The sequence below is a fragment of the Ursus arctos genome, unplaced genomic scaffold (genome assembly GCF_023065955.2).
Source record: "Ursus arctos isolate Adak ecotype North America unplaced genomic scaffold, UrsArc2.0 scaffold_14, whole genome shotgun sequence".
NCBI classification, from domain to species: Eukaryota; Metazoa; Chordata; class Mammalia; order Carnivora; family Ursidae; genus Ursus; species Ursus arctos.
In genome coordinates this window covers 67,040,660-67,056,947 of record NW_026622808.1, presented here as the reverse complement: position 1 = coordinate 67,056,947, position 16,288 = coordinate 67,040,660, and the positions used below count along the sequence as shown (strand labels likewise).

At 49.7% G+C, this 16,288-nt stretch overlaps 1 protein-coding gene across 6 annotated transcripts in view; it reads left to right on the top strand.

Moving 5' to 3' along the window:
• FGD5 (FYVE, RhoGEF and PH domain containing 5) overlaps window positions 1-16,288 on the top strand; it is a 120,682-nt gene that overhangs the window by 35,620 nt on the left and 68,774 nt on the right. For all 6 annotated transcript variants that reach the window (XM_026501429.4, XM_048227156.2, XM_026501428.4 and 3 more), the window contains exon 3: window positions 15,251-15,383. In XM_026501429.4, coding sequence (XP_026357214.2) covers window positions 15,251-15,383 — 133 coding nt within the window. The remainder of the gene's footprint in view (window positions 1-15,250; window positions 15,384-16,288) is intronic.

The window sequence follows — 16,288 nt, the reverse complement described above, 5'->3', positions numbered from 1 at the left end:
GGGGGTTCTGAAGGCAGGTGGGGGCTCTCTTGCTCTATCGTATGGATCGAGGTGAACTGCGGGGAAGGTTTCACCCAGCCGCACTCTGAAGTCATCCTCAACTTGCTGGCCTTACCAACTCATAACTTACTTTGCTCTGGGAAGTTTGAATTAAAACTAATGAGGGTAGTCAATTTGGGTTGAGAAGGGACTTTTGAGATGGGGACACCCTGCCCCTCACTGGACCTTTCAGTTCTCAACAAGCCAGAGCTTGAGTACCTGCAGGGGTGGGGTTCTCATCTCCCCATGCAAAGCTATGACATTGTTGTAGTTTTCTCTGTTAGTTTTTCTTCCTGCTCCGGGAGGTTTGGGAAGTTTCTCTGAGCCAGGAAGTCTGGGGGCAGGTGATGCAGGTAGCATTAATGTAGCTGGATGTGAGAGGGGTTATCAGGATAGGGACCCAGACCTGGACCAGTGTTACAAGGTGGCTTTGTATCAGAAACAGCATAGTCCAGGTGGGCTCTGGAGCTGTGAGCATCCCAGCATGCCTTGTCTTGTAGACGTTACAGTTGAGAACGGCCTTAATATACTTTATGTTCGGATCCTGTGGAACTGAGCAAAGTCCCCCCATCCCCTCTGACAAGTGGCAGAATGAACCCCAGAATGTGGAGAGGGGTTAAGACTGAAGTTGGGGGCCAGGTGGCCCAGTGGGTAGAGGGGAAGGCTGAAGGAAAGAGGAGCTGAGCTGCTTGGAGGCCAGATTTGGGACTGGGTGAGAGCCGGCCTTGTGGTTTATTTCTGTGAAGATGACTTGCTCTTACGAAATGCTTACCTAGTCGATGATCCTTCCTTCCAGCTTGTTTCCCATAAGACTTTTCTCCTGAATCACTAACTGTGAACAAACTCATTTAAGTTGAACCTGGGTGCACAGTCTGATGTTCATGTGGAGGAAAATGTTCCAACCAGTTTAGGGGCTCGGGCTCCTCCTGGGGGGCTGGGGTGGGGGAGCTAAAGGATGGAATTTGTGAGGATGGGGCCACGCTGTCCTCAGGGGTTCTGTTTTCCAGTTCATTGCCTCTTTTCCAACACTTTTTTTCAGAGATGGAAATGTTTGCAGAATGACCTGCACGATGTGCAGTTTTCCAGCCTTCCATTGTTGTAGTCTCTGTCCTGGGCGTGTGGAAAGAAGGCTGTGCCAGCTGGCGCTGCAGCCCAGCCCTCAGAACCCATATTTCAAAGCAGTTACTGGCCAAAAGAAGAAGAAGAAAGCAGGCTTTGCTGCACAGCTCCTAACTACTTCCAGATACACGGCCACAGGCCCCAGAATGTGCTCACACGGCACCCTGGGTCCTGACATGCCCCCAGGCTGGGTCTAGAGTCAGGAACCCCTGTTTGACATCCTCTGAGGTCCACGCAGGGAACAAAGAGGTATCGTCCTGCAAGGGGGAGAGGGCTAGGCATGGGGCCGGACACCCAGGTTCTGGCCCTCCATTTCTACTCTCCTAATGCTTGACCCTGGGCAGGCTGCTTCACCTCTCCCAGCCTCATTTACTCCTCTCTGTTCAAGGTGCTGGTGCCTGCCTTTACCGGTTCGTGGGGAGAGTCACCTGAGATGGAATATGCAGGGTGTAGACTGTAGATCTGGTGCAGATCTTAGCACGGGGGTAGGGAAATCCGGCACAGCCGGCTCTCAGAGCCGAGGGTATTACATGGAAGGAACCACTGTCCTAGAGGCAGCGTACGTAGTCTCTGTGGAGTCAGAGAAATCTGTTTGAGTCCTGACTCCAGCACCTCACAGCCTGTTTCGTCATCCACGACATGGCTGCTAACACACACTCGTGGACTGGTCTTGAGGAGTAAATGAGAGATTGCAGGTAGGTGTTTGCCCAGGGGCCAGCACACAGGAGGCCTCGGTGTAGGCGTAATATCAAACTACCAAGAAAGACTTTCAGAGTTGATTGTTGGAGACTGGGTTTTGGGATGTTTTGTTTGGGATGCCAGCTCTGATCTTAAACACCTAACATGTCGATTTGCTTTCCTGCCTGTTGTCTCCTTTGATCCCCCAACAACCCATGAGGTAGGCAGAGCAGGGATTTCGATCACTGTTTAATAGCTGAGGACACTGAGACACAGAGGAGGGAAGTGATTTTGCTCAAGGTCACAGGGTGAACCACTGGCAGAACAAAAGTCTCCTGACTCCCCAAACAACCTTTCTAGTCCTGGACTGTTTTGAGGTTGGAAATCCGAACCCGACATGCATCCCCGGTGGGCTGTGGCCTGGAGACATGGCTCTGTCCTGGATGGAGTTTTCAGTGGACATTTAAAAACTGCAAAGATAACATAGAGCTGTGTTCCAGGCACTGCCCTAGTGCGTGCTTTCTACGTATGTCAACTCACTAAATCCTCAAAAAACCCCAGCGAGATTGGTATTATTATTTTCCCCATTTTACACTTGAGGACAATGAGGCATAGAAAACTTGCCCAAGGTCACATAGCTGGTGAGTGGCAGAGAACCAGGTTTTGGAAACCCAGGTGGGGCTGGCTCCAGCGTCTGTTCCGAACCAGCATTTTCACTTCCAGGACTTAACCTGTGGCAGGCAGTGTAGACGGTGTTGGGGTATAGAGATTAGTGAGGTGTGACCCTGCATTCTGCTGCAGACTTGCTGTGCAGCCCGAGGCAGACTTCTCCCCCTGCCCAAACCTGACTTTGCCCACCTTTGTCATGGCAGCATTGGATTGGCCAGCTCTTAGCAAAGGGTGGCATTTCTCTGGGTCCCAGGGAGGGCCTGGGGTGTGGAGTGGCCCAGGCATTGTGTGGCAGGCTAGCCGGGTGTGGCGCAAGCACTGCCAGGCCCTCCCAGGGGAGGAAGTGTCGGTATTTACAGGAAATGCAGGACAAGGCCTGGGAGGTGGGTGGAGGAGGGGCAGCCAGCCTCTGGGAGCCCAGAAGATGTGTCTGGGCGCTGGTGGGAGGGCTGAGGGCGGGTGCCCCTCTTGCCACCCCAAGGACGAGACTTTTTGTTGTTGTTGAAGGGAAAGGTCCCACTTCCCAGGCAGCCCTGCCCCTCCCCTGGCCTCTTCCCTCCAAGGCTGCCACACCCTGCCTGCCTACAAAACGCCAGGCCAGCTGACCCCCTCCTCCTGGGGGAGGCTCCTGGGAGCAGTGGAAAGAGCATTAAGCTGGGTAACAGGAGATCTGCCTTTAGTCCTTCCCACCCTGGACCTCAATTTCCCCACCTGTTAAATGGGCACTTGCTGCAGCCCTAACATACCTATAGCAAGCTCACTGCCTTTGTGTAGCCCACAGCCCAGCTGTGAGGAGCCAGCCCCCTTCAGCCCTGTAACCTACAGAGTGGCTTCACTTATGCCACAGAAGTGTTCCTTAAGAAGTGTGTGTAAATTGAAATTTTGTAAAAATACTCCCTGTATTGATTATACTGGCAGTACAAGCTATTTCTTTTAAGCCTGAATAAGAATTGGAAAGGGAACTAACATTCATTGAGTCCATGCAGGTGTCAGGCACTGTGTAGCTTTCACGTACCTGATTTCACACTTTAAGAAACAAGGATTATATTTAGGGGTGGGAGACCTGAATTTAATCTCGGAACTGCCACTTGCTAGCGGTGTCTCCCTGAGCAAATCTCTCAGTACCTTAGAGTCTCCGTCTTCTCATCTGTGAAATGAGGATAATCGTATACTGTGTCCCACAGGCTTGCCTGAGCCGGAGTCTCAGCATCTTCCCCACCCCAGGCTCCCGGCTAGCCTTCTCTGGGCTCCCAGCCTCCAGCATGTCTCCCACTGCTGTTTACAAGTGGCCAGGGCGAATTCTCCAGGGAACAAAACTGGGCAGATCCTTAACCCTGGCTAAAACCTTTCTCTGGCTCCCCATTACCCCTGGAACATACAGTTGAGGTGCCTTAGCCCTGCATTTGAGAGCTCTGCTGCATTGCCAGCCTCTTCTCCCAGCTCTCCTTACCAAGTAGTGGGTGGTTCTGGTTCCCTACACACAGGACCCAACATTTCTCCCCCATGTGCCTTTGCATAAACTTCCCTGGAATGTTCTCCCCTACCACTGTCTTTTCTTTGTGTCCTGCTCGGCCTTCAGACTCAGCTCAGGTTTCACCCTGGTCTGGAGCCCTCCTGTGATTCCCTCTTCACCACACACACAGGTTTAGGGGTCCTTTATCTGCGCTGCTTCCTCATAGCACTCACCACCTTGTCTCCTGTTGATCTGTCCGCTTTCCCACTAGGCTGTAAGTGCCTGAGGCAAATAAGAAGCCTCTCTTTTACCTCTGTGTCCCCAGTGCCAGGCATGGGGTAGACCTTCAACAAAGCGGATTGTGTCAGGTGAGGCAGTGCAAGCACTGGGTGTTCCATCCACTGTGCACGGCTAGGCCTGTACTGGGTAGAGCAGCTCTGATTTTAGAGTGCTCCAAATCCACACCCGTTCAGGGATGCCAGGAGGAACCTGGCTGGAAGTGCTCTCCCCCATCCCCATGAGCCAGTGAAAGCCGGCAGGTGTTAATTGAGCACCTGTTCTATGCAGAGTTCAGTACTCTTGGCTGGCAGGAAGGAGCTCACAGTTTGGGAGGGAGAGAAAACATGTGAAAAGCTAAGGCCGAAGCCAGATGAGGGGTGTCCGTGGGTACAGGGGCATGTCAAGGGGAGCAGGCAGGGCCTCTTCCATAAGCAGGTGTGGCCAGGCAGGGGCAGGCTGTGAAGCTTATGCAATCTTTGGAGTCTCTTTAAGAAAAAGAATGTGCAATGAAGAATATTAAATAATCTACAGAGCCTTGAAAGGGACCCACGCAAGTATGGGGCCTGAAGCTTAAGCCTCTTTAGTTTCCCAGTTGACCTGTCTCAGTGGTCAGGGAAGGCTTTCTGGAGTAGGAGGTGAGGCTGGACCTGTATCTAGAGAGGAGAACCCATCAGCCACTGACCCTAGGCCCTGATCAGTGTGAGGGAGTCAGGTTAGCAGACATCTCCCAGGCATCTGTTCTTGGAAGGCAGTCCCTGCCCTAGAGAAGCAAGATGGATTTATAGGATCTTAAAGCCTTTGGTGAAAGGTGGCATTTCTCTGAAAATGCTTCTTCCCTGTTTGGGGCAAAAGAAGGAGATATAGTTCAGCAAGGCCACAAGATGAGTCATGTGACGAGTGTGTGTGTGTGTGTGTGTGTGTGTGTGTGTGTCTGTCTGTCTGTCTGTCTGGGTCCAGGAGTGTTTCCCTTGCCTGTGTCACCTTCCCTGCTGGTCTGAGCCTTAGTGTGTTTGATTCTGTCTGGCTTTGTGTGATTGATTCCCTTTGTGTCCCCCATCCAGATGTCCCACTCTGGCCACACGTGACTCATGTGTTTATGTGTGTCAGAAAGGCCCTCGCCCTCTGCCCTCCTTGTCTTGTTGCACTGTGGACACCCCTGTGTCCTGGCACTTCTTGTACATTCTCATACCTGTCAGCACAGAGGAGGCAGCAGTGAACCAGAATGAACGTGTCTAACAGGTGGCTTCAGCTGAGGTTCTACCTGTGGTTCTGTCTAGGTTGGTGGAAGGGGAATAGCAGAGTGGGCGTTGGGGAGTCATTTAACCTCACAGAGCCTCAGTTTGTGCAGATGAAAAGTGAGGGTCATAACGGTGCTGGCCTCGCCAAGTGGTTGAGAGGCTCGGTGGGGCGATGTGTGAGTGTGTGCAGCACAGCACTCGGTCACCCTCAGCTGCTGCTACTGGAGTAGTTCGAAGGAACCAGATTCCCTGTGCTTAGATCCCAGGTTTGCACTTATCCTGTCTGTGCTTGCTTCTCCATCTATCAAATGGGCATGGTAATAACCTACAGGATACAGTGGTTGGGAAGAAGTCGTAAAGTACCTGGCACATAGGAAGCTCCCCACATCGCTGACTCTACTTCTGCCACTATTGCGGCTGCTCTGTTAGTATTGGCTGGCTGTGTCCTTGTGGAAGGGAGGGGTGGGAAAAGGGGATTGTTTTTCAGACCACCACACAAAGAAACCACAAATGACCCCTGTCCTAGCTCCTGGCAGCTTCAGATGTGGTGTGTGGTTATAAAATTACAGTGTTCTTCGTGAATCTCCAGCCACCGCATCCTCTCCAGCTGTCTGGGGTGGCAGCAGTGGCTCCCCTCCCTTCCGCCTCCCCTGTGGCCTCACTCTGAATCCCAGAGCAGAGGTGATAGGAGGACGATGTGTCCAAGTCTCTTACTGCTCTGGGTTGGGTGCTTAGGACTGGCAACTGTGGAGCCCATCTTACAGATAAGGAAACTGAAGCAATCCCAGCCACCAGTCTTTCAGCATCCACTGAACCTATGGCTGAACGAGAGCCACCCCACAGGGTGCCTCTCGCAACCCCTACCCACAGCCATTTTTGAAGTAATATAAAATGATGGCCTAATTAGTAAAAAAGCCTGTTTATCTATTAAGACTTTGCTAGCCACAGCATTCTCAAGTGGCAGCAGTGCCTGCTGGTACCATTTCTATCAAAGGTGTTGAGCACCTGATGAATAGGGAGAAATAGGGAGGCCTTCACTGATAGGCTAATGGGAAGTCAGGTAAATTAGCTGGGGTAGGACAAGTTGTTCAATACATGTTTGTTGTGCACCTACTGTGTACCATCCGTGGAAGACACAAAGTGCATAGCAACCAGGTGATTCCCCTCCCTCAAAAAACTGTGGCTGATAGGGGAGCTAATATGGGAACATAAATAACTGTGGTCACAGAATGTAAACTGTGATGGGAGCCCCTTCCAGCAGGAGAGATGCAGAAGGCTTCCTGGAAGAGCTCGCGTGTGTGTGTGTGTGTAGACTTTGGGGCTGGGGTGGGTGGGGAGTGCGGCAAGTGGAGGAGGAGGTGGGCAGGAATTCTGGAATAGCCTTGGAAGAGGCACAGTGTTGGAAAGGTACAAAGGTGTGCATGGCCCAGTGAGCCGGAGGTTTGGCTGCATGTAATGGCTGAGGAAGGCAGACATGTGCAGGAATCACTAGGACAAAGTTCTGCAGCTTCGTGGAGGACCCCTTTGGACATAAAGTCACAGAACATTGTGGTGGGAAGGGCCTGCAGAGGTCCTTTAACTCCCTTTATTTATAGATGAGGAAGCTGAGGTCCAGAGAGAGGAAAGGGTCCACCCAGTGTCACACAGCAAGCTGGTCGCAGAGGTAGGACTAGAACCTGGGTCTGTATGACCTTGAGGAACTCTGCCTGATTAATTCAGCCCTGGCCTTTAACTCAGATGATTGTAGCAGATAAAACCGCCAGGCACTGTGCTGAGCAGTTCCCCCGCCTCATTCACAGACATTATCTCCTAGACCCTGGCAAGGTAAATACTGTTACCACCTCCCTTTTACAAAGGACAAAGCTGGGCAGGTTAAGCGACTGACCTAGGGTCATTGGGCTAACAAGTGGCAGAACTGGGTCCTGCCCTCAGGATGTGAAATGTGTCCTTTAACATTAGCCTTTGCCGGGGCCCCAGAGATGGCTGCAATGCTAGGGGGTCAGTGGCAGAGCCAGGCCCATGTGCCAGCAGTGTGGCTGCTGATAAGGGCCAGAAAAGCAGGACTCTTCCTCTGCTGTCTTTACCCGCCCAAGTTGCAGGAGGGTAGTGACTGCTTCCTAAAGCCGGAACCTGAGAGATGATCACTCCGGAGAGTTTGGGGCTCTGACTGATGATTTTTCTCTAGTATGTTACCTCTTTATATTAATCTATCATTTTATGAAGCTTCTGCAGATCTTCCAAAAGTATTAATTCTTTCCCCTGGACCTCAGAACTTGCATGGATTATCTGAAAAGAAAGCCTTCATAGTTACAGTTATGTTTCCCTTCGGCTAGAAAAAAGAAATGTTTGTTTGGGGCAGGAGGAGCCTGAACTGGAATCAAGGAGGACAAAATTCCTTGAAAATCCCTATAAAACCACTTCAAATCCACTGGGAAGGCTGAAATTAAAAAGACAGACAATAAAAAGTATTGATGAGGATGTTGAGAAATTGAAACCCTCAGCATTGCCAGTGGGAATGTCGAATGGTATGGCCAAATACAGTCTGGTAGTTCATCAGAATCTTAAACATAGAGTTACCATATGACCTAGCAGTTCTACTCCTATATATATATACTCAAGAGAAATGAGAACACGTCCACGTAAAAAAACTTTCGCATGAATGTTCATAGAAGCGCCGTTCATAATAGCCAAAAAGTGGAAGCAATCGAAATGTCTATCCACAGGGGAATAGAAAAACAAAATGTGGTACAGACTCACAGTGCAATATTATTTGGCCATAAAATGGAATGAAGTACTGATACGTGCTACAAGATGGATGCACCTTGAAAACCTCATGCAGAGTGAAAGCAGCCACACACAGAAGGATTGTAGGATTCCGTTTATACAAAATGTCCAGAATAAGGCAAATCCATAGAGACAGACAGTAAATTAGTGTTTGCCTGGAATTAGGGGCCAGTCCAAGTGATTGACTGCTGAATGATATGGGGTTTCTTTTGGGGTTGATGAAAATGTTCTAAAATTAAGTAGTGATGATGGTTGCCCAATTCTGTGGATGCACTAAAAAGCACCAAATTGTACACTTTAAAAGGGCAAAATTTTATGATATGTGAATTATATCTCAATAAAACTATTGTAACAAGAAAACAAATTCTTACGAAACCATTGATGCTGTATTTCAAGAAGAGGGGTGGGGATGTCATAGGACGGAGAGCAAGGATGTACTTCTGTTTTTACTTAGCAAAAAATGGAAATTGAATTTTTAAAAAAGCCTCTCCTTCAATCGTGTTTCTGGGAACCATTACAAGAGCTATCCCTTGGCTGACCCTGGGTGCAGGACGCATTCCCTCCAAGAGGGAACAAAGCAGAGATTCACTCCAGTGGTGAGGAGACAGACAGGCAGCTGCTTTTAGGCTGTGGGATGCATGCAGTCTGGTCTCAGCACGTGGTTTCACATGCCTGGGGGTTTTGTTCTCCACCTACATTTTACAGGTGTGGACACTGAGGCCCACCTTGACAGTCATGTAACCCAGATCATGCATTGGGTTAGTGGAGAATCCAGGACTCCCAGGTCTCTGACCCCCATCTTAAGCAGTTTCCACTGTATCAGATGGAAGGTTCAAGTTACAGTGCAGATGATATCTGTATCTGTGAAAGTCTCAATGTCTCTTTGAGGAAGGGGGACATGGGAGGGGTCAATTCTGAGTGACAAGGAAGTCTCAGAGCAGAAGATCTCACCTGGGGAAGGTCTGGAGGGATCAAGTGAACTATGAAGGTGCCTGGGGTTGAGGGGGTATAGGGAGCAGGCAGGGGGTAGGATTGAATGTCTGAGGGTTTGGAAATCCCTGATTGTGCAGCCAGCTCTTCCCTCCATCCACTTCCAAGCTCTTCCAGCTGCTCTGCTAATTAGTGTAGTCATCTTGTCTCCTCCATCTCCAACTTTCCAGCTTCCAGAGAGCAGCCCTGGAGCCCCCTGCCCCTCCTCGCTGAGCTGGCAAACTTCAGAAGGGTCCCAGCCTATGTCAGAGGAGCCAAAGGATGTTACATCTGCAATCTGGCCTCCTTCACACATTTCCTTGTACCAGCAAGGATGGAGTTTGGGGCCAGGGTGCCCGCCGACAGATTCTCAGTGAGGCAAGCGTTCCTTTTTTATGAGTTATTAAGCCATTTTGGCTGTGCTTAGGGTTATGGCTCCCAACGAGTGTCACTAGGACGGGATTTAACGGGCAGAGCTGGACAGCCCTGGGCTGGGTTACAAACAGTTCGTCCCCCCACGTGGACGCACATGTCCTTTTACGACTCCAGGCTGCTGGAAAGGACTGCTCATTTGGAGGGTCATTTAAGGTAATGAGCTCTGGGCAGCTTTAATTTATGTTCCTTTTAAAACACAAATCGACTCAGAGGGAGGATACAGCTCTGTGGAGACTAGTCTGGGGGTTTAGAACTTGGCCCTTTTGTGGGCTGGCCAGAAAGGACCTACTGCGTGCCAGGCGGTGGCTGCTTTCCCCATCATGTTCTCATTTAATCCCACAATGAACCTACATAGTTATCCCCACTTTACAGATGGGAAACAGAGAGATTAGGTGACTTGCCTAAAGTCACACAGTGACTCTCCTCTGATCTGAGGCCAGAGTTCCAGGCCACTTGGTCTCTAAACTTACAGTCCTGACTGCCTAACCCTTTTGCTGATTTTTCCTGGCATGTGTCATCTCCCTTAATATACAGATTTAAAAACAAACACACAAAAAAACTAAGGCATGGAAAGGTTAAGTAACTTGCTTGAAGTGATAGAGCTGGGATTCAAACCAATCAGCCTGACTTCTGAGCCCACCCTCTTAACCAGTACCTTGCACTGTACTTTTTTTGAGACCAGGGAGTACTTTAGTCATCTTTAACTTCTCCATGTGTTAGCTCCTTGAAGTACATGCTAATCCCTATGTGTTGAATAAGTGAGTGAGGGATGATTGGATGGGGATAGAAGGATGGCCAGATGGGCAGGTGGACAAATGGATGCACGGGTGGATGGCTAAGTAGATGGGTGGTTGGATAGATGAATGGGTGGGTGGAGGGATGGATGCATGAATGGGTGAGTGGATGAAGGAATAGGTGGATGGGTAGGTGGGTGGGTTAGAAGGCTTTCTCATATGTAATATATTGTTATGGTCAAATAAGCTATCTGGAGACAGTGTCTCAGTTATGATTATAATGGGCATTATCCATAATGTCTGTTTGTTTACCACTGGACTACCAGTACCTATACTTCAGAATCTAAAACATGAAGAATTCTTAATAGGCACTTTTTTTTTTTAATGAATGAAAAACCAAACAAGACAGGAACCATGCAGCTAAAATACAGAGCCTTTGCAAAGGACCGGTCTGAGAGGTTTACGTTGACGGACTGGTGAGATGGATGGGATATGTCACCATTCCGAGTCCGTCTCCCCAAGGGAAGAAGTGGTTACACAGGACACAAGTTCTGCTAGAGCCTATTGGAGCATTTGGGTGGAAGTTGTCAAGAACATTTCTCAGAGCTGGTTTTCCTCCCTGTATTTGAAGACAGCCTAGTAGCAAATATGAAGGGTCTGTAGGGGGAGCCATGTTGACCCTTGGGGTCTTAGAATATTTTCTTTGTTTGTTAAATGAATGACTTCTGTCCAAAATTAGGTCTGTCGCTACAACTTCCATTGAATCTGCAAAGGCACTGGATTATACTTGCTCTTTTATATTGTGAAAGCATCTTTTTAATGGCAGTTAATCTCCATTTGTTGTGCTCACAGTCCCTAAATAGGACAGTGAAATAAATGAATCAGAAATATCCTCATAACACCCAAACCTTTGTCTCCTGACTTCCATTCTAGATCTTTCTTGAAAACAGAAGTCAGAGGAAGAAGTAGAATAAAAGATCGTGAGCCACATTTCTGGCCATAGCTGAGGTTGGTTGCGGATGGATGGTCCGTGGGTCAGAGCTAACCGTGTTTCTCTGTGAGGTCTGTGGGTCTCCGATGGTGAGCAACGTAATGTTAGTCAAACTGTTGTAGATTAATAATTATGTGAAGTCACACACTGTGACTTCATGGGGATTATCACTTGGGATGAGGTCATAGTATTAGCAAATGTTAAAAATGAGTTGACTTAAAGACAACAGTAGGTAAGTAGTAGAACAGCTGTATGCAGCTAGAGTTGAGCTGGTAATGGAGAGAGCTCCCATTTAGTGAGTTATGTGCTGGGCACCGTTCTAAGTGTTTGACATCATGAACTCATTGAATCCTCCCAACAGCTCAGTGAATTAGGCACCCCTGAAGCTAGGCAAAGTTAAACATGGCCAGTACTGAGCTGAGACAGAATTTGAATGCAGGCAGTCGGACTCCAGAGTGTGAGCTCTAATCTCTGCACACTACCACCTCTCAAACAGAAAATAAAATAATAGCACAGGCAATAAAAACAAAGCCCCCTTTTGCCCTGGCCACCTGGGACCCCGCTCCACACATCCGTGCACTGTGGGATCCTGACTGGACCTCTGTTTTCACATCTCTAGACTTGTCATGTGACCTTGAGCCAGCCCGTCCCCCTCTGTGTGTTTGGCTTCCATTGCTGTCTCCCTAGTGTCACCCATAGCTCTGTTTTGTAGAATCCAGTCCTCTGCTTGGCCTGAGGTAGGTTCCAGTGCTGGGGAGACTTCATAGCAGCCTCGAGGCCCAAGGGCACCCACTTTTTTACATCCCAAGTTGAGCAGAGCCTTGCCCGACAGCCTGAGCTATTGGGGCTGAATCCCATTGGCACCAGAATATCCCTGAACAATTCAAGCAAGAGGGTCACACAGTCAGATTGGGTTTGAGGAGGTTCCCTCTGGCTGCTGGGTGGGGGATCAGATTGGAGGCCAGCCAGGGTGGAATGGGAGAGAACAGGAAAGCAACGGTCACAGACGTCCAGGCAAGAGATGGCTTGGGCCACAGAGCTATGACAGAGATGCCAGTGGAGTCAGAGAAGATTTAAAGGTAAATTCGGGAGAGGTTTTGTGTTCAAGTAGTGCCTGGCTATGTGAGGAAATGCCTGAGATTTCCAGCCTGCTGCCTGAAACGATGGTGACACCCTTCACCCGTGGGAGGCTTGGCTGAGAATCCTTTCCTCCTTCACAGTGCTTTTTTTTTTTTTTTAATGATATGTTAGTCACCATACAGCACATCATTAACTTTTGATGTAGTGTTCCATGATTCATTGTTTGCGTATAACACCCAGTGCTCCATGCAATACATGCCCTCCTTAATACCCTTCACCAGGTTAGACCATCCCCCACCCCCCTCCCCACAGTGCATTTTAGGAAAGGCGTGCCATCTACCTTCTTTTCCTTGATACAGAGGAAGAACAGTGCAAGGGCACAGTTAACTGCTCCATCCCTCACCACTACCGGTTATCCTCCGCAGAGCACAATAGCCCCTGCTGGGGCCTAATGTGGCCATTGCTCTTGCAGGGGAAGAAGGGCTCCACTCACGGTCTGAGGATACACAAGGTGCAAATTGGTGCAGGAGGCTCTAGAGGGAAGGGAGCTGGGGTTCCTCCAGCAGACTGGTCCATTCAGTCACTTTCCTGAAGGAGGTTCTGCGCTCGCTAAAGCAAGTATAGTGTTCCTCTGACCCCGGGTGGCCCCTAGCGGTGTGGGCAGGGGCAGTGAAGGAGGTATAGGGTGTTCCTAGGAAGGGAGATGCTCACATCCCTTTTTACATCTCAGTGGTATAGGGCTTGCTGCAGAATCCACTGTTTGCTCTCGTAGTTTGAAAGAAAAGGACGACAAAGTCAATTCTGAAAAATGAAGAAAGAGGTCTGATCAGCAGGGTAGCCAGTTGGATAGTAGAGTGAATTATGGCTCAGCCTGGGTCAGGACTTAGTTTGTGTATCCGCACCCAAGAGCAGAGCTATAATCGCTGCCACACACACGTTTTGTCCACGGAAGCCCAGGCAGGAATAGGCCACCTGTCCCTGATCTGTCTGACCTTATGGCCCCGATGTGGACCAGGGGACGCCTGTCCTGCTCTTGACAGAGCCTCCTGCACTCCTTGCTTCTTGGGTTCCAGGTGTTCTGGAGATAGATATTCCCGGTTGTGGCTCCTGCAGTAGTTGAGAAAGAGCTCCAAGGTGGCCCCTAGTGCCACTGTAGCCTAAGGCTCAGTTTCTCTTGTCCTGATATCCCCTACCCTGGCCATGCTTCTCCCTGACTGGCCCAGGGCCTACAGTAAGAACAGTGTCCCTGCCCACATGAGGCCTGGGCTAGCATTAGCCCAGCCATTCCAGCAATTGGATGCTCCCTCCTCTCCTACAGTCAGTCCGTCCATCCATCCATCCATCCATTATTCTGGTATCTCGTTGTGGCATTCCCAGAGGGCAGAAATAAATACTTGATTAGAATTTAGTAAGACCAGGGGTGTCTGGGTGGTGCAGTTGGTTGAATATCTAACTCTTGGTTTCAGCTCAGATCATGATCTCAGAGTCATGAGATTGAGCCCTGCATTGGGCTCCACGCTTAGCACAGAGTCTGCTTGAGATTCTCTTTCCCTCTCCCCATGCGCCTCTTTCTTGTGCTTGCTCTCACTCTCTTTCAGATAAATAAATAGATCTTTAAAAAAAATAGAAGAGTTCAGTAAGACCAAATGCCTGGATTTTGAGTATGAGAAGAAGTTTTGTGAGAAGTTGTCTGGGACCACGTTGGCCATGGCAGGAGAGAGCTATTGAAAGTTTTCAAGTAGGAGAGGGACATGGCCTAATCCCTGTTGTAGAGCAACCACTCTGCTGGGTGGAGAGGGAGGCCTGGAGCAGGGAACAGAGCAAGGAGGTGGTTGTAATGAGGTTAGAGTCTCCTCTGTGGGGATAGTTTTGAAGTCAGAAAAAGGAGGGTTCTTCTGCCCCAGGTTGTTTTGTCACATGCTGCTTCTCCTGGAAACTTCCCTGTGCTATCACAGAGCTCCTTCTCCTCCTGCTCTCAGCCTCAGAGCAGCCAGTCCCTGACCTGTCCAAACAGTTTATAATCATATATTTGTGGTTCCTTTTTTGAAACAGGGACCATATCTGCTTTATTTGCCACGGCGTTACCCTCTGCCTAGCTACGTGCCTGCATAAAGCAGGCAATCAATAAACATTTATTGGATAAATGTGTTTAATTAATTAATGGCAATGCCTATGTCATAGTCATATACGTATGAGTTTGCTATCTTACCTGTGTAAGTTTTCTAAGCACGAATGATATAGGAATCATTATTCCCCTAGGGAGAAACGGATACCCTGATTGTGTATTATCCATGATCTAGCTGATGACAAGGCAGGAAGCAGGGTCCAGAATGCACATCCTGAACTGTACGGCATCACTACATCCCTTACTCAGGCCCGGAGGACATGGCCACCTTGGGAACGGACCCTGCTGCATAGCCGGGCCAGCCCAGACTGCCAGACCAATCAGAATGAACATCTCTCGCCCTCCCAGTAATTATTTGTACCCTCCAGCATCACAGCCTGCCTCCTGTACTCCTAGCATGTGTGAATACACTTAGGCAGCAGAGAGCGCGGCACATTCAGGGACTACGAGGAGGCCAGGATGGCTGCAGTGGGAGCATATAGGGAAGTTTGGGCTTGTGTCTTATGCAGTTCTGGGTCCCCACGGAGGGCAGGCATGGGGCTTTGCACATGAAGCGCTCGTTAATGACTTGTGGCATTAATAGGGCCCCTGGTGTATTCACTTTGCCTTTCCTGTACAGGGAGCTCTAACCCTCTCTTTCTTCTGCTCTGACCTCAGCGCCTACACAGAACCCTATAAGGTCTGTCCTATCTCGGCGGCAGCCCCCAAAGAAGACCTGTCATCGGATGAAGAGCAGGGAAGTTCGGAGGAGGAGGACAGTGCTCCAAGAGACCCCAGCCTCGGCCACAAGGTAGGGTGCCCCGTCCTGGGCAAGGGGCCAGTGGGTTGTGGGGAGTCAGAGATGTAAAGGCCGAAAAGGATGGTGAAGGATCCACTGTACCCCCTTTTGGTGAGGAGGGAGCTGTTTGTAAATAGCTCGCCCCAAGTTGGATACAGAGGCTGAGTCACTGCACAGCTGGGGCTGCATCTTAACACACATGGGGAGACACAGGATCCTGTGTTGGTGAGGCCAGGTGACAGCTCCTACCGACTTCTTGGGTCTGAGGAAGTTTGGGGCTTCCCAGAGCCCTTGTGGATGAAGTGAAATAGAGCTGCATGATTTGAATCAAGATAGGCCTGAATTCTAATGACCTTAGGCTTCTGGGCTCAGTTTCTTCATCTGTGAAGTGGGAATCATGAGGATGAGTTAAGGGAAGTGTGTGAGTTTCATTAACTGAAGACAGTTTTGGAATGAAAGTTGGTTTCCCATACCCTGTGTCAGCGCTTAGATGGGATGTCGCTTGTCTGGAGGCAGACAGAGAGTTGGGTCCCTGCCTGATACAGGGACCAAGTCACATTGGTGGTCCAGACCTCTTAGCGGGCATCAGGGCACGGTGGTAATTATATGTGCTGCCTCAGGGTGCCTGGGAGCCTGGCTGATTATAGTCCTTCCACACACTGCTTCTTGGGGCTCGGGTTTGTCTCGAAACAGAGAAGTGAAGAACTTGCCCAGGACCGCACGGCTGTTAGTCCATGTCATCCAGGAAACACCATGAGGTGCTGGGGGCCAGGAGTTTAGACCAAGAGGGACACCCCCGATGCAGGGAGACAGACTAGGAAGGTTGAGACCAGCTTGACATTTCCCCCATACCATCCCCTGGGCCCCAGTTGTCTGCAGAGGAGTAGCTGGGGAGGTCAAGGAGCATCACCTCCTAC